Genomic DNA, 20,383 nt, shown 5'->3' with positions numbered 1-20,383 from the left:
AGGGCTGCATGCAAGTCACTGGTGACCGGGGAATATGAAGAACTGGCAAAGACAAAGCAAGCATCTCTTCTTTTAAGCAAGATATTACATCTATAACTTGTCTGGCCATGTAACTCCACAAATATAGCAAAGTTTGGCACTACTGACACATGGGGTGCTTTGCTGCTTCGTGTGGGTGGGTAGCTCAGAGGAAGATGCTATACGAAGCTGGCTATACGATGCTATACGAAGCTATACGAAGAAGGCCTGGTGCCTTCTCAAAGCCTAGAGAAACACCATCCCAACTTTCAGACAGAGACAAAACCAAATAGAGACTGAAAGAAACAAAGAGACCCAATAATTTATTGGCAGAGCTGAAAGGGGGCATTTGAAAACCATAGGGCTGACTCTCAACTGGGAAGCTCCTCCCAGCTGCAGAGAGATTTATAATACTGGTATCCCTCAGCAGAAGGCTCTGATGTTGCGGCAGAATCCCAGAGATCCTGCATGCCATGTAGAGAAAGAGAGGAAAGTGCTGCAAGATGCGGCCCCAAGGGCACGCTGCTAATTGAAAGGTTGGCCTCCCGCCCCACTGCTAAAAAAAAGTTTGTGTATGACAAAATCAGCCTCTATTGTCACCGCTGCTGGAGGGCTTCAGATGGATCCTTCCTTCAAGGAGGAGCGCGAGAGAGTGGCCCATGAGTCCCTTCAGAGGTCGGAGGGCACTGGTGGAGACCTCTCAGTGCTTTCAACACGGAGAGAGGAGCTGAGTGCCAACTCTTGTTCTCACAATGTGATTTTTGTGTTTCGAAAGCTTGAGTTATCCCTGGAAAACAGAGCGAAGAAAGAGGTTAAAGGTGTGCATTCCTTCAGGTCACAGCACCCCTCCCATTCCACCGACCACGGCTACCGAGGTTGCCATCCCAGCATGTGGCTCAAGATCAGTGCACTTTAAACATACTAAGCAGATCTGCTTTCTAACTAGAGACTTTTCATGTAAGTCAACCTGCTGCTCCAGAACACTTGGAATACAGGGAGATCCTGGTTCATCCCCATTCACTGGGAAGAAAAAAAAAAAAAAAAAAAATAAAAGTGTCATCTCCTGTGAACAAAGCATATGATAGACTCTGGAAACCTCCCTGACAGATTCTGGTGTTTAAACAAGATCTCTTCCCAAACATTTGTCCTCAGGGATTCTGCTTGAAGCACAAATATGCCGTCAGTCCAACCTCCTCCTGCCTCTGTCCCTAGTATTTAGGCTCCTTTTGTCATGCTGTTAACAAGTTTAGCTTTCTGGTCTCTACCTTAAAAGAATATTTAATCTGAAAAGGACATTTCCCTCATGTTTAAATAGAAGAGTTTCTTCAGCAGCTTTTACTCACATGAATACAGCCATGTCAGTCGCAAGGGCTACTGACAAAGAAGGGATTGCTGGTCCACAACCTTCATTTGTATAGTCTTGCAGCACATGGCAGCAATTGAAGATGGAGCAGGTTACAGAAATCTGTGTTAATGCTTACTGCTAGCCTGTGAGCAGCAGCAACAGGCAAAGCATATTCACACATTAATGGAAAGGTGGTGTGGTTTTTAAACTCAAATAGAAATAAATGAGATAATTATTTTGAGAGGATAGGTTTGGCAGTGTTCCTGTAACAGGGACAAGCAGTAAGCTGCCCAAACCAAATACCTAGGGATGCCCCAGCACATATCACACCAAATTGGCAGAGCTGTGTTGAAGAGCAAAGAGAGTGGCTTCAGAAGCAAGGTGCTCTGCAGGACTGTAAAATCCTGCTTAAACCCGTGAGTTAGCATGGTGTGCTGCTAAGAGCTGCACAGTAGCTGTAACATCACAGCACAGTGCATGCTGGAACACCTCCAGCAGGCAGGCTGGAGGAACAGAAGGAAGTAAAAAATACTCTTCAGAGAGTTAAACAAGTTACTCTGCTATGAAATGACAGCAAAAATGATGCTGGAGGCCATCTGCATAAGACTGGGGTTTACCTTTGCACTTGCCAGCAAAATAGGCTGTGCTGCCATTTAGGAACATGATTCAGGATTCATTAACTGAATTCTGGTTAATTTGCAACAATGGTTTGGCTTTCTATCCCTTACTGTACTTTCATCCATGCCATCTACCTCAGGAGGATGGCACACTTCAGTTAGCTCTTTGTTGGACAGGTTTCCATACTTCTTCTCCTTTTGCCTTTATTGGGGTGCCACAGGCCCTCTGCTCATCTCTACTCTCCCAGCTCAGCATAGGTAATCCAATGCAGTTGCGAGCTAAATCAACTCTGTCACTGTTTTCTGATACACTTGGCACATTTACTGCCTTCTGAAACTGGCATTTCATGAAGTGAGCCGAGTTTCCTCTTCTGGAAGGTTACTTGAATGTCATCTAACAAAAACAACACTACTAGATGCCTGTGTAACACTTTGTAACCATTTATCCTCACAAAAAGCCAAATGTGTGAGGAAAGACATATTATTTTCACCCATTATTTCAAACTATGATAACACTGCTTGCCCAAAGCTGTGGAAGGAAGTTTTGGGATCCACAGTGGCCCCTCAGTGGCTTGGCGGTGTTGGAGTAGCTACATACCACCATGGGGTGGGAACTGGGCAATATAATGCTTCCTTCCAGCAGGTTCCTCTGCTCTGGCACTCAGCAGTGCAGCAATCCCACTTGGCTAGAACCAAACACAACTTGCATTGCCAGGCCTCCTGCCTGCCCTTTTTAAGGAGAGGGCCTGCCATCAGGGAAGTGGGCACTGGAAGGGAAAAACAATGTGAGCTGTGAGGCTCCCAACAGCCCTGAGCTCACCTTGGCTATTTTCTCTGCCCATGGTTGGTTGCCACTACCAGAAGTAGCGGGTGGTTTCATCTCATTAGCCACAGCATTATTATTTCTAAATACAGTAGCTACTGTGTGTCCTTCCTGAACAAGCTTTTATTGACAGACTAATTTATTCTGCTCCAACCCACTGTCAAGAGCAAAGGCACGTATGCCAAGCTCCAGGCGCCTCTCTCAGTGTCCATCACATGGATGTACTTAGCATTCATTCACCACTCCATATATCTGCTTACAGTCAACCCTAGGCAACAGACCCAAGCTGAAGACATACCTCTCAGCCTCCCGGGATCAGGTCTGGGATACAAGCGCTTTGCACAGAGGAAGGACACTTTGGCACAATAGCACACAGCACCAAAACAGCAGAAAATGCTGCATGAATGGAGACCATGGTGAATGTCGGTATTTGGTCAAAACAAATTAAAAGAATAATAAATCATTTTGACCTTTGAGAAAGAGCCAATATCAGAATGGGCCCACCACCAGGCCCAAAGGCAAGAGAACATGCCAGCCCATGGGAACAGGGATGGAAGCTGAGAGGTATGCCACAAAGTCACATAGGAAGAAAGATGAGGCCCTACCCTGGGTGTGACAGAGGGAGGGGGAGCGTTGGATCAGCGGCCACTGCTGTTCACCAGGCCATGAAACTCCTCCCAGGCCCTGGCAAGCCAGAGGGAAAAAAAACAACAAAAAAAGAAACAAAAAAACCAGCACTTCAGATCAAAGGCTTCTTAACTTTTAACGAGAGCAGAAACATTCAATGGCGTTTGAAAGGCACTTGTCTTCAGAGAGCAAGGCAATATTCTCTGATAGCCCTAGTGGATAGAAGCATCCTTAAAACCCAGCCAAACATCTGACAGCGCAAGGCAGCTTTAACGTTCTGCACAGACATGAAGCGTTCCCACTGGCTGCTGGTGATATAGCCACATTAATACCCAGAGACAGGTATGACCTTCCCAGTCACAAATGGAATATCCATTTCCTATTGCTAATAAAATAGCTGATATTACGTCTTTCTGCAGGATTATCATATTCCTTGGCTGGTTAAACTCAGCCAATTATTGGCCTTGAGCTCCACCACATACCTATGTATTCAGTAAAACCCCCAAAAGGGGCTTCTTTTAATGCCACACAGCTTAGTTATTACAAAATTCTTCGATCAGGCAGCAGAATCCAATTCTTCTTACAGAGTCTCATTTCCTATTGTAAACCTGCAATGTTAATGATGACCCAGTAAAAACATTACAGCTATTCGAAATGAAAATGTTTTCAGATAAGTTAGAGGGACAGGCCTAATGCTGCCTTCCCTGGTGGAGAATGTTAGTGACGGCTGAAGCTAGCAGACTGAAAAATTGCTGTCTGTTTTACAGAGGCAGCATACTGAAAGCTCTCTCAGGGAAAAGATGCCGAGGTTAATCTGAGCATGACTATTATCTTCTGGGATCAGAAACATCAAAGAACCTCATAGCTCTCCATGCCCAGGAAAACAGTGCTGGTGCCTACAACACATGCGAAGCCATTTACTGAACCGAGAGAGAGTCCCATGGAATTGGAGGGACCTTAAGGGGAACCCAGGTCAGTCAAACCTAGATCACCCTTGCAGATTTTGTTGCTGGTAGCTAGCAGCTTGCTCACATCTTGTTCTTGCATTGCCTCACCAGGCCACTGCAACACAGCAGGAAAGTCCAGAAACGGAAATCCTGTATTAGTCAGCAACTGTGCCAAAACAAGATCACCAGCCTGGCTCTTACTCGAGCTTCAGAGTCAAGCTCCCAATCAGCATTTGCAAAAGCATCTCAGGTGTCATATGCTCTTTCCCAGCAAAGTCATAGCCCAAATAAACACAGAGCATACTGGCAGAGTGCCTGTCACTGCACTCCGCAAGTCTGTACACCACATACAGGTGGTCTTGCTGGGAAACCAACAAAGGGGACACAAGCCAGAAGCTTTTCACGCAAGTATAGAGCTTGGAATTTGTGACACTGCCTTCCCAGACCACAGGACAGCAAATCCCTCTTTTGAAAGCACTGAAGGTGAACTCCTAAAATCACTGACTTCAGTATCACTGGTACAAGCCTGGTGAGGGGCAGAACACTCCAGTTCTTCCCAGTTTAAAACTGTCTTTGACAAAACTTCCAAGAAGCAACTAAATCTCCACAGCTCCCAAGGCACAGGCTCCTGCGGACTACCAAGCTTGTCTAAAAGAGTCCCTAGCTATGATTGGCTAGGTTTTCTCCTCAATCCCCCTCCATTCGTGGTAGCTCAAAATCCTCCCCATCTTGATTAGGATGGACAAGTAAGTAACAGTCATGGAAGCCCCAAAGCTACATGGTATCTCTAGCTGACCCTCAGGCACGAGCCCTTGAAACCAAAGGGAATAGGATGGAGAAAGACAGCAAAGGGTGCTGCAAATGCAATAGGACAGCACGCAGGACAGAGTGCTGTGGTGCATTAGTACACCAGGTCAGATCTGCAGCTCAGCTTGATGTACAGCAGTTTGCTGCTTGGAGGAGAGAAACCCCACAAGTGGCTCATTCTAAGCAAGGCAGCAGCACAGAAGGCCCTACATGGGAACTCTTCCCAGCAAGTCTTCCCAGACACAGCACCCTTCAAGGCCACAAAATCTTCCAGAGAAAGGAAAACTACCCATTTCACCCAATCGGCACATGGTACTAGACACTGCGGGTACAGCTGCCTCCCTCCAAAAGAAGCTGGGGGGAAGAGAAACTCCCGACCTGAAGCCCTCTTAAGCTGCTGAATAGAGTTTGGAAAGCTATGCAAATCTCCAGCCTTGTCAGAAAGTCTCTGCCTTCATGCCTCCCCTCCAACCTCCCATGCCATGTATTTCTACCACACTTCTATCACCCATAACCAATTCTTCTCTCTTTCCTCTCCAACAGTTCCCCCCAAACTTGTAACTTCTGTTCTCTGCAGAAAGGACACAAGGGCAGATTATTTGTCAACACAATCAGTAATTTATTACCCCTTTCAAACCAAGGAGTTCCCTGTTCCAACATCCAATAACATCACACACATAGTCCTTCAGCTGCCAAGTCCTTCTCACAGACATAGAGAAAAAGCTCTTCCAGCCAAGAATTTTTAAGCCAAGACCCTCATACATATTATAGTCCTAATTACTCCAACTATCTGCTGACTTGACTGAAAAAAATCCACCAGGATGTGTCTGCCCTAATGTACCTAAACTATGCTAGCAGAGCAAACTGCTCTCCATTTTGAACTGAAGAAGGCTGCCAGTTAAATTTGTCTGGCAGAATCTTTACAACCTGTGATGTGCCAAAGGCACAGTGCCAGACAGTCTAAGAGGTTATTTTTATGTATAGACATTTTTAGTACCTTATTGCTATATTGTCTGTGCAGCGATCAGATACTCAGTGAATTGATCCCCAACACTTGGGTTATTCCCAGATAACAGATGGGAAATGGAAACATTAGTAGGCTAAATAAAGCCAGCTAGAGCTGTCCTTCCACACTCATTCCTGCCCCACAACTGCTCAAACTTCCCATCTTACCCCTCCACTGCCCAGGGGCAGGACCCAGCAGGGCTCTCTTTAATCCCATCAAGTAAGCTCGGGGGGGGGGGGGGGGGGGGGGGAGAAAAAAAAAAAAAAAACAGTAAAAAGGAGACACTACCAGAGACCCCAGCAAAAAGAGGAAGAGCAGCCACAGCCGCTTCAAGGGACTTTCCAAATCATCATTGTGCAAGCAGCACTTGCTGTTTTCTCCAACCATGTTCAATCTTTAAATCATGGCAGTTCCCCTTCAGTGCTTCACTGTGCAGTCCTGTCTCCTTACCATCTCCTTCCCCAGCTACAAAAGAAGACAGAGAGCTCACAGTGCATGCTATCCTCACAACAGTCACCAAGGTCTGTCCCTTCTGCCTGCCTGTATGCCACCTCCCAGCACACTGACCACTCACTACACTTTGCAGATATGGTGTCCAGAGGAGCACAGCCTCTTCCTGAGTGTTCCCCATGTTCTACTAGAGTGTTTGGGATTTCTTCTAAGCCACTTTGTGACAAGCCTGAAAATTAATAGCTTTAAAAAAATCTAAGATATTCTTCTAGCCTGAAATTATTCTTTCACATATCTGGCAGTATCTGGAGAAAAGGCAAATAAGGAATATATGGTGAGTTTGAAACGAACACATCTGAACTGAAAAGAAACATGAAATAAATAGGTTATAGTCACTTCCTTTGGTAACGGATGGGCCACCAAGATAAGAAAACCTTTTGCAAAGTCATGGACACTTCTGAATAAAGCATACATCCATGGTGACAGAGAACAATCACTGAATCCATCATTTCAAAGCCCAGGCCTACATAAGTGCTCTTAGACTTGCAGCACCTGGAAATATTACTGGAATTGGAGAATGGAGTGATAAATGAATTAAGCCAGTATTGCAGATACTCAGAACAAGAGGACAGCTATCAGATCTGGAACCTCACCACTCTTCTTTAGCTCTTATTCCTGCTCTCAGACTTGAAGAATGAGGGTGAAACAATGCAGCTCCCTAGAGATGGCAACACCCAAGGCAATCTGCCTTCCACTGATGGGCATCAATGTGTATAGGCCTCGTTTCCAAATCGTCTAACTTGAGATCAGGTTAACCCTGCCCATGCCATCTGAGATACAGTCAAAGACAAAGACAACAACTAGGACAGCAGCACTGAGTTCTCCTAAGGTTTTGGAAATTAACAAGCAAATGGGAAGCAGGGCTATAAAAACAGAACAGTTACAGAATTAGCTGAACTCTGATGTAACTGAACAGAGACTTCTCACAAGCACCCCACCACCAGCTTACTGTCCCATAAACACTGATCATTTTGCCCAACACCCACCACTTCCATGGGGATTTCTCTTCCTCAGTCCCCACTTTTTTGACATTCCTCACTTTTTTGTCCCAAGAACCTTGCCCTGCAGACTTCTTACAGCACATACCCTTATTCCCTCCATAGGATATCTGCTTGTTTCCTAGCTAAAATAAAGTCTGAGGCCATTTCCTCCAACTGCCTGCTGTGAAATGAACCCAGTGCCAGCCCTATTAAGATCAACTGTTCTTCCCATTTACTCAAGCCATCCCATTAGTTATCAGTGGTGACTTTAAAAGGAAAGGATAGTTTCATACCCTGCTCAGCTCTCACTGCAGCAAGCACTTACAAATAACTGAAGCTTTGTTTCCAGAAAAAGCAGCCTTGCTTTAGAGCTGACAGGACAATCCATTAAATCACACAGCATCCAAAATATTTCTGGACCAGCCCATGCAGTGGCAGCCTGCTGTATGGCCACAAGTCTGCTCTCTCCTGGCATATGAAACAATGTTGAATTTGCCTGGGGTTCCTGCATGGTGCTGCAGGCAAGAGCTCTGAACACAGGGCAAAGGTGTATTGTATGCAAGACAGCCAAGCACTTCATGCTGCAACACTCAAAAAAAAAAAATCAAACTTTACAGTGATCGCTTCCCCTCCACCCCTCTTCTAACTGCATGTTCACTTGCTAAAGATACCTGAATATTTTCAGTAGCTTCATTGAGACATGGCCAGGTACGGCCAGCAATATTCTGCTAAAAGCACAGTGCACCTCCTAAGGCAGCAAAAGAAAGAGGTCTTTTTGTTTGGTTTGGGGTTTTCTTTTCCTTATTTCCAAACCACAGGGAGTGCCACTGTTCATAACCCACTGTCACTGATGGACCACGTCACACCCAAGGTTGACAACGCTGACAAACAGAACCTATTAAGTGGTCCACTACATCCAAGTGCACCTCTCTCAGTCCACCTCCAAGGGAACAAAGAGAAGCAATTTCTCCCCAACTACTGAAAAAGGGTAGACCACAAAACATCACATCTGTTCTTTTCAGGTGCTCAGCACCATGAAGTCTAAAGTACTATAAATCCCCTGGAACTAAAGAGAGTCCAAGAGATCGTTCTAGCTCTTCTAGCAAGATCGGAAATTAATACACACTAGGCTGACCCTTCCACTCACTGGGATTTAGCAGCTTGTCAATATCACAAGCAAGAAAAAGGAAAAACACTGGAAAACTGCAATGAAAGATCTGCTTATCTAGCTAAATGCACAAGCCCCACCACTGAGAGCGGAAAGGACAGAATGCAGAACAGCTCCCTGGAATAGCTGTGAAGCAACAGATACTTTTCAAATGCAGCTTGGCAGCACCACCGCTTTCTGAAACAAAGGGGATGCAGCCTCACTGACAACACATGAAAAATGGTGTCTAAAAACGATTTAATATGAAATGCATCATCACAAAAGGAATATATAAAACCTGAAATACAGGGCTTAGGTTCCACAGCGAGGGGCATGCTAGCAATTTCAAAAGAAGTGTTCATTTACAGTGTGTCAAAAGCTAATCCAGGTCAATTCACTACCTAGAAGTCAAGGTTTTGAGAAACGCCTGTTCTTTTCTTGCTAAGCATGCTCCCTTCCCTGAAGCACAATCAATGCCAATCAAACCCTGCACATGAGCAGAGCTCTAGTGGAGAGATGCAGCCCATACAAATGAAAAATGCCACAAGCCCCCCTAGAAAGGCAGCTCTGACAAAGCCTACAGCCCAGCTCTTCCATTAGAGCCTTTCATAAAACACAGCCAGAGTGTGAATATAGAGTGCTGGCTGGAAAGCCCTCCTGAGTCATAAATCACATGGTACATGCACAGCATAAGTGGAGTTTATTCATGACGGACAGTATTTCAACAGGGCTTGATAGATGGGCAAGGAAAAGGAGCCAGACTTTATGGAGGATAGAACTAGTTACACAAGAGATTCTTCATTAGTGAGAGAACCTTAATGAGATGAAGCATAGCCAAGCAGAGTTAGACTGATAGCTGGGGCTGCCCCGCTCTTCTCTGTCAACAAAGCAGGCACTGTCACCTCTCTGCAGCTGCTGCCACTTGCTGCCTGCTGGCACGAGGCAAGAAAGGCACAAGCAGTCGGTGCCCGCAGCAACTGCACTGACAAGCAGTTCTGGTCTGAATTTACACCAGTGCCATCAGAAGGAGATGGTAGACAGCACTGCAATCAGACTGCTGCAGCTCAAGCAAGGAAATGGGAAAAAAAAAAAAAGGCTCTTGTGGTCCCCTGCATGGCAGAAGGTTAATTGCTTAGATTTACCTCATTAGAGCACCAGCAAACCAACTCCTGACTACGCCTCCTACCTGCAGAAGAATAAGCAGAGACAAGCCACTCTGCCTCTATTTAAGAATTGCTCCCAGCTGTAGTCCGAGCTACTAAACTTGATTCCTTAAACACCTGTTACTCTTGGACAAGCTCATTTTGCACCATACATCAGCAGCACAAAATGAAACTTCTGACCACAATATCGGATGCACCATCACTCAAGGACTGACAGCTGTCAAAGCAAGAACAAACATCACTATAACAGCATTCTCTGTGCTAGGAAGTGCTGGTGGCAATAGTTTATAAGGAAAAAGACACATTATTTTCATTCTAAACTTGTTATACAAACCACCACCATAGCTTAGAACGGTTAGTACACAGCTTTCACTACAGAGACTGAGAGAAGTCAGACACCTCCCTCCTCCCATCACAAAGCCACATCACCACAGTCCGCAGTCTGCTAGTGCTGAACAGGAGCAAAATATCCTGTTGTGTCTCCACATGAGCACTTTGCTATCTCGTAACATGGACAGAGAGTCGATAGTGCCCTCTCCTGGCAAACAGTGCATGACAGATGTTACCGGCAAAATCATGAAAACAATCACCTTCTTCCCTCCTCTTACCCACACACACAGGAGGGAGGGCGGGCCACATGGAACACTGGGTGCCTACAGGCGGTTTAAACCAGACCTCTGCATTGTGACCCACGCTCAAAACTGGTTACAACTGGAAGCCAGCTGTCTGCTAAAATCAGGACTGATCTCAAAACTGTCTGACAGCACACTGATGACAGGGTCATTATGTGGAGAGGACAAACTAGCATAATAAAAGGAAGTCATGAAAGGTACTTGCACCCTGATTGAGCTAGATGAGAAAGCTCACTGCTCTATCAGTGTCTTACTAATTTTTTTCACTTCTTTTTCTGGGTACACCTTTTCAAGTGTTAACTTAATCAAATATACTTTAATACTAATATACTAATCAGTGTATTGGTTTATAATATATCTAAGAAAAACAAGAGAAAAAAAAATACATTATTCACCTCTAACTAATACCTATATACACAATTTTTTGTCACTTTGTGGAATATAAAAGTCACCCTGAATGGCCTGGTATGGTAAGCTATAATAGGTTTATTTAAAAATACAGCTGTCCTCTCTGTGTACCGTGATCTTCTAGTCTTGTTAAAGAGCCTCTGTCACCAGGGCCTGGAAGACTTAATATATGACGTTTATTATGATTAGAAATCATTTGTACAGCACTGTAAATTCACACAGCACTTTCCCAAGACCATTTATAAGTCTAATGGCACTATAAATCCCCGTTAGCTTCCGCACTTTATTCCCCACAATCTCTATTTATTCAAATTATCCTGTACCCCCCAGTGCAATCTTGTCTTTGAATACATCGAGCAACAGTCCCACATTGGGCTGCCCATCTCCCAGTGACAGGCGGGGTGGATTGCTAAAAGCACCCTGGACTATATACTTCAAAATAAGGTTTTACTATTAGAACCAAATGTCCCTAACAGCAGCACAATAATGACACAGATATTTGGCTTTCAAAGCGCACTGGCAGCAAATGCTGCTGTACGTATCACTGTTTACAGTGAACAGCCCTAACGCACATGAGCACTTCTTTCAGTCCCTGTGATCTGCATTAAATTGCTCAAGCACGCATGCAACCAGCAGCAGGCCCTCCCCCTGCCACCACACGTACTTGATGCTATCGGTGTGTGTTTTATATTCCATGATAGTGTTGGGAGGTAGGTTGAGCACTCTTCGTAACGTGTCGCGTATCCGGGCTGTCGTGGCTTGGTCGCTGGCTGTCTTATTCCATATCGAGATAATATCCTCCTACAGAATAGCATGTGAGGGGTAAGCAGATGGTACTTTTTGTAGCCCTGCCAAACGGAAGTACGTGCCAGTTCTCAGAAGCGCTTACCTGGAATCGGACAGAGACGACTGCCCCACAGATTTCTTCTCCCACCATAAACTGTTCTCCTAGCATTGCCAGAATGAGATTCTCCCAGCATCGTGACGCTAAGCCCTTTCGCAGGCGGATAATCCATTTACCACCATTTTTGTTGGCATCATCCTAGGAAGAGGGGCAAGAAATCAATTTGTTTTCTTCTAGCTATTTTTCTGCTTCCTGCAAGACAGTAGAGCCACAGACAGGAGCAGATATTGATTGGGTGGGGCAAGGGACAGAATGGACGTATTTTCAAGAAAAAGCATTTCACTTCTCCCCCATAAAACCAGAGACAGAGGTATACCATTTACTCTGAACACGAAGTATTTTAAACAATGACTCTCTGCATTCCAGACGAAGCACTATGCACTGAAGACTTGAGCTCTAGTGTTTTGATCCCACTAGCAAAGACAAACGGCAGCCTACCAACCTGCATACAGAATCAGAGGCAAGGACCCTGAAACTATTCCCAAATGCAAGACTGACTTTCCCTTTGACCAGTTCCCTGTATACGCAGTTCTGCTTGTAAAACAGGAAAAATCCCTCACCACAGAACATGGAAGGGAAGGAGTTTGTGAAGTGATAGTTAAAAGCAAGCAAAAAGTTGATAAACACTTTCCTTTCACATTTGCAGAACAGGCTCATAAGTTGTGTTAACGCAGAAAGGACCAGGCCACTCTCTAGGAACCACTGATACTATCACACATCATACAGCTGAATGTTTGTTGCAGGCTGTGGTGACCCAGGGAAATAACCACAATGAGGAGAGAGGGTGAAGAAAATATTTATGCTAAGCACCCAGACCATCACCTGGTCTGGTGATTCCATCCAACATATGGAATATTGTGATTCCATATGCTGCACCTGAAAAAGAGCTGAAAACTGCTACAGACTCCCTTGCTTCACAGAATGCACACCTATGTCAAACAGCAGCTCCTCCTCTGTGCAGAATGCCGTGACTTTCTCTTGTACAACACTGTAGCTGGGAAATCTTACAAGGCAAGAGGGGAACAAATTCCATCCAAAGCCAAAGACAGAGAGGTAGGAACAAGCCAAAGAGGTGGCAGTTAGGAAGGGAAAGGGAAGATAGGTCTAGGACAGAAATAGTGAAGAACAAAGGATAACTCAGAGGAGACTGCAGAACACAGGACATTTCTGGCCAAATCACCAGCAAGCCCCTCTGCCAAGTTGGGGCATCCCTTAAAGATGCTAGGTAAGGCAACCCAACCCTTCTTAATGAAAAAAAACTTATCTTTTAGCCTTACAGCTTCTCTAAGGCTGAGATAAAACTAAACATTCATGTGCTCTCAGAGGCAGCAAGTGCTAACGAAGCAATCCTGGGCAAACATGGAAGTGCCAGCCTAACAGCAGCATGCACCAGACCCCTAGTTTTCAGGTATGCACTAAAGCCTGTATTGAAAGTGGAAGGCATCAGCTTGGGATAAGCCTCAAAGCATGTCAGCAGCTACATGCATAGTGAAGAATCCAAATCAACACAAGTTCTAGGAATGTGATGTATTCCCATGAGATGCAAACTATTTTCTGATTCAGTGTCCTTGCTTTCCAAGTTGTGAACATCACACTCCAAGAATTAAGTTGTCTCAGCTACAGCAGTTAGGCAGGGAATTGGGTTTAACTCCTCAAACTTTCCACATTGACTAAGGGGGGTCAGAAGAGAAAATAGTACTGCTCAAAATATTTCAAAGGTGGTTGAAGCAGGTTCAAGGCTATAAAGAGAACAGGGATTGGGAGGTAGATGCTGTATTGTGTGTTTTATGGTTATTGTTAGTTTTCTTTCAGGTTAAACAAGCTTTGGTTCAGTCAAGCATTTGATTTCCCTTTACCAGAATAATAATGATCTGCAGCCCAGTAAATCACCAGGGAACGTTATGCTTAGTGCTTCTGACTTCACCCAGAAAAGGCACAGATGGATCCAGAAAAAGACCAGAGCTACACAGAAGCATGTATGTGCCTATAAGAATGACAGTAAGTAAGGATTAGTTTGGAAGAGAAAGGAGCATAAACAAAGCCCTACTAAGCAAGCAGCAAAGGGAAGGCCAGCAGCAAGATCCCAGAGCCTTTTCTATAAATACAAAAAGGGAGTGGGGCCAGAAGCAAAACCAAAGAATCTCTCCACCCCCATCTTAAAATGGCTGCAGTGAAATGCTTTATAGAAATTCTGGAATCATTAACTTGTGGACTCTCTGGCTGACTCACTATCAGAGCAGCTCACGAGGAGTCCAAAGAGGGTTAAACGTTTTATATAAATTGTATTTGCAGTAACTGGCTATAAAACACCTTGCTTAGAATAATTGCCAACTAGGGTCACATATAAATTTCTCAGGACCAAGCAGCATAATTAGGTACTTCAGAGCAACACATAAAATCCTCATATTGCGGATGGTATTGGTCATTGCTGGAAGCAGGCCAGGAACTGGAAGAATGATTTGCTTGGCAAAGATTTTTTTTCCTCTTTTTTTAACAGGTTTGGATAGGAATGAACAGAAGCAAACTAGGTGCCCTGGAACAAAAACAAAAGGCAAATTAAGGGCTAAGTCATCTTTCTGTCTCCAGCTCTATGCACAGGTGTAGGCTTTTAACCACATCTACTTCTTCCTTGCTTGCCTGAAAAAAGGAGGATCAGTTTCTTATAAGCTTTGCTGAATTCCACTTAGAGAGGTCCAGCCCTTCTAGATGAAAGCCCCACACTGCTGTCATCAGTCAAAGTTATAATAAAGGATTGTCAGGAAGCACAGAGCTTACTTGGGGTCCCCTCTTTGTTTGGCTCCAGGTAACATGGCCCAGACAGCCTCTGGACCTACAGGCAAAGGCAGTTTTGCAACCTCTGGGGGAGTGCAGCTAGGAACTCTCTGCACCTTCCCTCTGCCAGCAGGTCACAGGACTGCTAGGTTACATGGAACAGAGTACTGCTGGCAAGTTTACAGGAAACCCAGAAGAAAGGACTGTACTCAAGAGAAGCCTGGAGTGCCATTTAATGACAAGAGCCCCTTCACTATAGAAGACTCCCTCCAGAATGCTCTGAGAAAATATCAAGGCAGAAATGAGAACTCCAACTCACCTCCCACATAGGTTTGATCCCTTCTTTGAAAAGATGGAAGTCACTATGGCCTGTCAGGTCCCCAGGACGTACCATGTGACTGTAAAACCTCCAGAACTGCTCCACCTGCAATAACAGGAACCACACATAAGGCTGCTCAAACTATTCACAGCCAAGATTCCTACAGAAACAGGCTTTGCCTTCTTCACCAGCTGGCCAGAGCCACCGTCCCCTCTTCTACTTTCTTGCAACAAGGGTGTTGATTGGGATACCCAGAAGGCAGTGGTAGGATCAGAGGTTGGGTGCATGTTTCTGACTGGCTCTGTTACCCGATGACCACTTGAAATATTCAACATGTGTCTTCAAAGTCACCTGATGTTTGTTTGAAGAACTATCTGTGCCAAGATAACTGCTGCTCTGGAGAATAGTTGCAAACAGATCTTATAAATCCTACTGCTCAAACTTCCAATCAGTAGATCAGCTACCTTTCTACACTACACACATTAGCCCTGCATTAACCACTGCTCTCTGCAACTATGGAGACTTCAGGAGCATTCAAATGAGACATTTTTTATATTTAATTTTACTCTATCCAGGTTTTAAGACAAAAGACACATGCTGGTGCTGGTTTAGGATCTTAAGGCACCATTCAGAATTTTGATTTAAACGTTCCTTTTGCAATCTGCCATGGTTGGACCACTTCCCTTTGATCCGTTTCCATTCTGGCACCCCTGTGTCTACTTCAGACAATCTGGCTGGAAGGCAAGTGAATTACCTTTTCTAATTCTTAAAAATAACCTATTTACGCTTTAAGATTCTCTGGATAAGAAAGGATTTTAGAGAGGCTGGATCTTTAAAACAAAAGAAGGCACTGGAAGACATTATATTAATTTCCATATTTTAAGAGGATTCCACTCTGCAAGTCAATAGCTATTAAGCAGACCAGCAGTGAAGCTGGAGGGGCCAGACACCATCCCAAGTACTTTATCAGAGACCTTAATGACCTGGTCAGCACTTGGAATTCTGCTCCAATCTCTGACCTCTGCCATCCAGGCAGGAATTTGCTTTTGTAGCCAATAAAATTATGAACCAAGACTGAGGTGGGGTCAGAAGCAATCTATTTTTGTCAGGCACATCCAAATACACTGTGGAAATTATCTTCTTACAGCTAGTGAATATACCCTCTAGTGGTTAGCACTTAAAAACTTTCAGAGCCTTCTACTGAAAAGAATAAATCTGAACCCAGATTTAGGCTCAGACAATTATTTCAAAAGCTTGCTCTTCCTCCTCAAAGAGAATTTGGAACCAAACACATTATCAGATCTGCTAGCCAGTCTCTCTCCATCCTGAGATGAACTCTAGCAGTTCCAACCTTCAACAGCACCCACAAATTCTTTGCAGCAAAAGGCAGACAACAGAATGTGTTAATTTTCTTCCTCTAAGGAGCTAAAAATCAATGTTAAGTCTACACTGATTTAACAGACTGAAAAGTTACACTCAATTTATTCCAGGAATAAACAATGACAAAGAGTCAAAGGGGAAAGGGAAAGCAGTTTGCTTTTTAATAAACTTCACTGCAACACCGAACTGCATTTCAGTCATCACTTCTAGACAGAAACAGGTCTAGAAAACAAGAAACCAGCTGCTTATATATACAGCCCATCAGATGCTTGTTCCAAACACAATGGTGGAAATATGGGCAGGGGAGAAGTGTGTATGGGGAACTGTACAGTCTTTGCTTCACACCTATATTGCATCCGGAAAAGCTGTTCCTTTCTCCTCATGCTTACCTGTCAAGTTCTGCTCCAGTTAGCAGTTTTAAGCTACATGGGAGTTCTTTTAATTTTCTATTATTATTCCAGCTACCACCAATACTGCAGGCACAGATGGCTAGCACAGGGCAGAGGAGAACTGCTTAAGACATGTCACCTGCTGAAGGTAATTCAAGAACTCATACGTAAATCAAGGTGTATCATTCACTCTCCTCTTGTTGTTCCTGACAAGAAGAGCCCAGCCTGCATGCACATACCCCTAGCACACAGGGAGCAAGCCAGCCACAATGACCATGCCATGCCCAAGTGCACAAGGACAACAGGGATATACTCACGGAGGCAAAGGTGCCAATCTGTTTGATGTTCTGTTCATAACTCTGTGAGCTGGTGGGTCTCCCAGGTGTTCGTCTGGAGTACCAGAAGGTATAATTATACTGCAGGGGGTGCTCAGCTGGCCCTGGGACAACAGCCTGCAGAACAGAAAAGCTTGTTTTACCCTTATGAGCCCCTCTAAAAGGGGAATAGGAAAAATTACATTTGTAGCATCAGAAGCCCACATATTCTTGCCTTCACAGACTATAAAACAAGCAACTAAACCTCATTTTCACAGAATTTCTGTTAATTGTCTGAAATGGATGATTAGGCTAACAGCAGCTGACTATTTCAAAGAATATTAGAAATCTGCAGTACAGAGATGGCTAAGGAAATAATAACTTAAGCTCAGAAGAGTGCCACAAAAAAAGCAACTCCCACAAGTATTAGAGGCAGTATTACTAAATTTTCCTTTAGTCCTTAACTGTGCCTGTCTTAAAGGGAAAAAGACAAACTAAAAGGGCAATGCGAGAGTCTTAACTTTTTCAAATTGAGAAAAAAAAAACCCCCAAACACTCTCTTTCTCTGGGAAGAACAAAACCCACTTATACCAAACCATGATTCAAAAGCAATTATAACTCTTTGGTGACACCAACTCCCTCAAGCAACCAACACCCTAACACTCTGGGAGGATTAGTCTCAGAACTCGTTATGTCAGCTTTGGCGGAACCATCACTAGCAGTGGGCAGTGATCACTTTTCAATTTCCAAAACACCCGTTTCTGATTAAAAACACTTCTAATGAGCATAAAAGAGGCTAATGGGAATTCATTAACCAAGAGTCAAAACTGACATTAAAATAACAAACCAAAAAGCCCTCCTCTTGTATCATTTGATGTTGTATCAGGAGTTACTAGGGCTTAAATATCTACTCTCCTCTTGTCTGTGGTAAGTTTGTAAGGATTGCATTACTTCAGACAGAACAGTTTTCCTAAGAACAAGATTAAAACAATAAATGAAACAGAATGGATATATGCTTCTTAACTAGGGTACACTGCACATACAGAGACCCACCTTAAGAGTTATTACAACAGTGGCACAAACATAGCCTGGTAAAATAACTGCAAGCCACTACTCCCCCGTCAACCAGCCCTTCCCCTACAACCTCTTCCAAAAAAATTTTTTTTTGGGAAAAAAAAAGCTTTATTTCTCATTTTTATTCAAAAGCCTCATAGACTACTAGCCGAATTTGTGAAGGAAGCATTCACTCACCTCCAAAACCTACAGCAAATTATCCAAATGCTAACACAGCCCCTCTGTCTTCATTACAACAGTAACAGAGCATTAAGCTACCACAGCCCACCAAGACATATTTTCCTTATCCCCGAACTGAGGACTGACTCTGTAGCACTCCAACATCATGCCTTAGCAATGGAAAGCAGATGCCAGCACTGTACCTTCCTCTTGGTGGTACTCTGTGGTTTCTCTCGATCGTTCTTTTCCTTCTCACTGTCTTTCTGTGTGTTGTTCTCCTCATTCTGGTCATGGTCTCCACTATCATCATCTTTCAAACTGATAAAGAAAAAGAACAAAGAGAGTGAATCTTACATTGCACAGCTAAGGAGGTTTAGACCAAGCCCCAGCAGTCTCTGTTTCTTAGCTCCTCTGTGGTACAAGGGCTACCAGCATTTGGAAATCTACACTTGACAACCCACACAGTAAAATCTACTACTTTGCATACCCAGAGCCCATCACATGCATCTCAGGCACACACTTTTAAGCAGAAGCGAGCAATAACAAGCCTTTTTAGAACAAACTCAAGCAGACTGAACTAGGCATTCATCTGCCACAGACGACCCCAGCTACACGTCCGGGCCTCTAACTACTCAGGAGGCGAACATGGAAGACCTGTCACTGTAACTTTGCTGACTCGCTCCCACCCACCTCCCCGCGCCCCTAAGCGCAGCAGAGGCAGCCCCTCAAGCGAACAGACACCTCGCCAGCACCCCACGGCTCCCTCTGCCCACCCCATTCCCTGCGAAGGTCCGGAAAAGAAGGAGGAGAAACGGGGCCAAAAGGCGACCCGCCCCACGGCCGTGCGCGGTGAGGGATGCCCCGCCACCAGCAGAGGCTGATGCCGCCGGACGGCTGCCCCCACCCCTCGGGGCCAGGCAGCGCCGCCCGAGCAGGGCCGGGCCGGGCTCCGGGGGGAGGAACGGGGCTGCGCGCGGCCCCGTGACTCATCGCATCCGGCGGAGCCGGCGCCGAGCAGGCGAGGAGGAGAGCGGCCGGGAGGGCGCGGGGCCGCGCCGCCCCCCGCAGCGGTGGGGGGGTCGGGGAGGGCCACACCGCCAACTCACGCGTCGAATTTGTTGTTCATCGTCGCTCGCTGCCGCCACCTCCGTCTACCTCAGCGACTTCCGCCCCGCCGAGTCCGATCTCCAAAGCTTTCCGCCGCTTCCGCCAGCGCTGCCCCGCGCTTCCCCACGGCAACATAAGTACGGCGGACGACGGAAGGGGAACAGGGAGGCTGCCAGTTGCCGTTTGAGCGCGGAGTCTGTCGCGATCCCCACTGCGGGGCAGCCGCCATCTTGAGTGTGGCGGGCGGACAGAGCCACCATCTTGGGTGTGGCGTGAGGCGGGAAACCGCCGTGAGGCGAGGTCTGGCGTCGAGGGACCGCCTCGCACGACGTGGGCACAGGCGGCGGGTCCGCGTACTGTGCCATTTTATTAACAGAGTTCATTTGTCTCTGGTAGATACAGTTTTAGGAGGCAAGCAGTCTTAAGAGGTCTAACTTTTCTCCTCTGGTGGCAGGCAAGTCCCAGCCTGGCCACCATCCCTATCTTTTCCCTTCAGTGTATAGTGAGGGAAGCAGAGGTCTTGTACAGGTGGGATTGGGAGATGTCATCAACGTCTTTCACTCCATCCTGTGAATGGATCTGTCAAGATCAATGACTCATTGCTATGGCTGCTGATGCTATTCCTTTAGCATAAGATATGGATAACATAACATGGATAGAGTTCAGGAAAAGGAAGCTACCATACGAGTGAAGAGCCTGCAACACCTGGAGTGGTAGATGATAATGGACAGTTTCTAGAGGGCAGGGGAGACTGTTCCTCTTCCAGCGTCTCCTCACACTTCAGGAATCCACTCCCAAGCTACCCTGTATGCACAGAATCTTCTCATACTATTTTGCAAACCTCTGACCAATAATTTCTGTTATCTGGCAGGATTACTAAATGGATTTCTGATTGATATAGTTTCTGTTTCTCCACCAATTTGTGATATGGAGAG

The 20,383-nt window shown here is 45.3% G+C and overlaps 1 protein-coding gene across 5 annotated transcripts; it reads right to left on the bottom strand.

Annotated features, from left to right (window-relative positions):
* Nucleotides 1–315: 315 nt before the first annotated feature.
* EIF4E2 (eukaryotic translation initiation factor 4E family member 2) lies at nucleotides 316–19,670 on the bottom strand. 5 transcript variants are annotated; one of them, XM_030496055.1, is made up of 8 exons: nucleotides 19,448–19,670; nucleotides 18,545–18,659; nucleotides 17,112–17,246; nucleotides 15,026–15,130; nucleotides 11,920–12,072; nucleotides 11,695–11,831; nucleotides 3,409–3,496; nucleotides 316–805 (listed from the first exon to the last, which is right to left on the bottom strand). In XM_030496055.1, exons 1-7 carry the CDS (start codon nucleotides 19,465–19,467, stop codon nucleotides 3,442–3,444), a joined length of 720 nt encoding a protein of 239 aa, XP_030351915.1. In that variant the 5' UTR covers nucleotides 19,468–19,670; the 3' UTR covers nucleotides 316–805; nucleotides 3,409–3,441. The 5 variants fall into 5 exon arrangements, with proteins under 5 accessions (XP_030351915.1, XP_030351916.1, XP_030351918.1 ...); XM_030496056.1 differs by having other exon boundaries at nucleotides 3,409–3,487; nucleotides 19,448–19,669; XM_030496058.1 differs by lacking the exon at nucleotides 19,448–19,670 and adding an exon at nucleotides 19,115–19,426.
* Nucleotides 19,671–20,383: the final 713 nt, after the last annotated feature.

The sequence above is a fragment of the Strigops habroptila genome, chromosome 8 (genome assembly GCF_004027225.2).
Source record: "Strigops habroptila isolate Jane chromosome 8, bStrHab1.2.pri, whole genome shotgun sequence".
Taxonomy (NCBI): domain Eukaryota; kingdom Metazoa; phylum Chordata; class Aves; order Psittaciformes; family Psittacidae; genus Strigops; species Strigops habroptila.
This window is presented reverse-complemented; position numbering and strand designations above follow the sequence as displayed.

Excerpts from the sequence above, each read along its gene's own strand:
- EIF4E2 (XM_030496055.1), bottom strand. The coding sequence starts at position 19,467 with ATGAACAACAAATTCGACGC. Across the intron at positions 17,247-18,544 it reads AGAGTACCACCAAGAGGAAG|GCTGTTGTCCCAGGGCCAGC; the intron begins GTACAGTGCTGG and ends TCTGTTCTGCAG. Across the intron at positions 15,131-17,111 it reads AGATTGGCACCTTTGCCTCC|GTGGAGCAGTTCTGGAGGTT; the intron begins GTGAGTATATCC and ends CTGTTATTGCAG.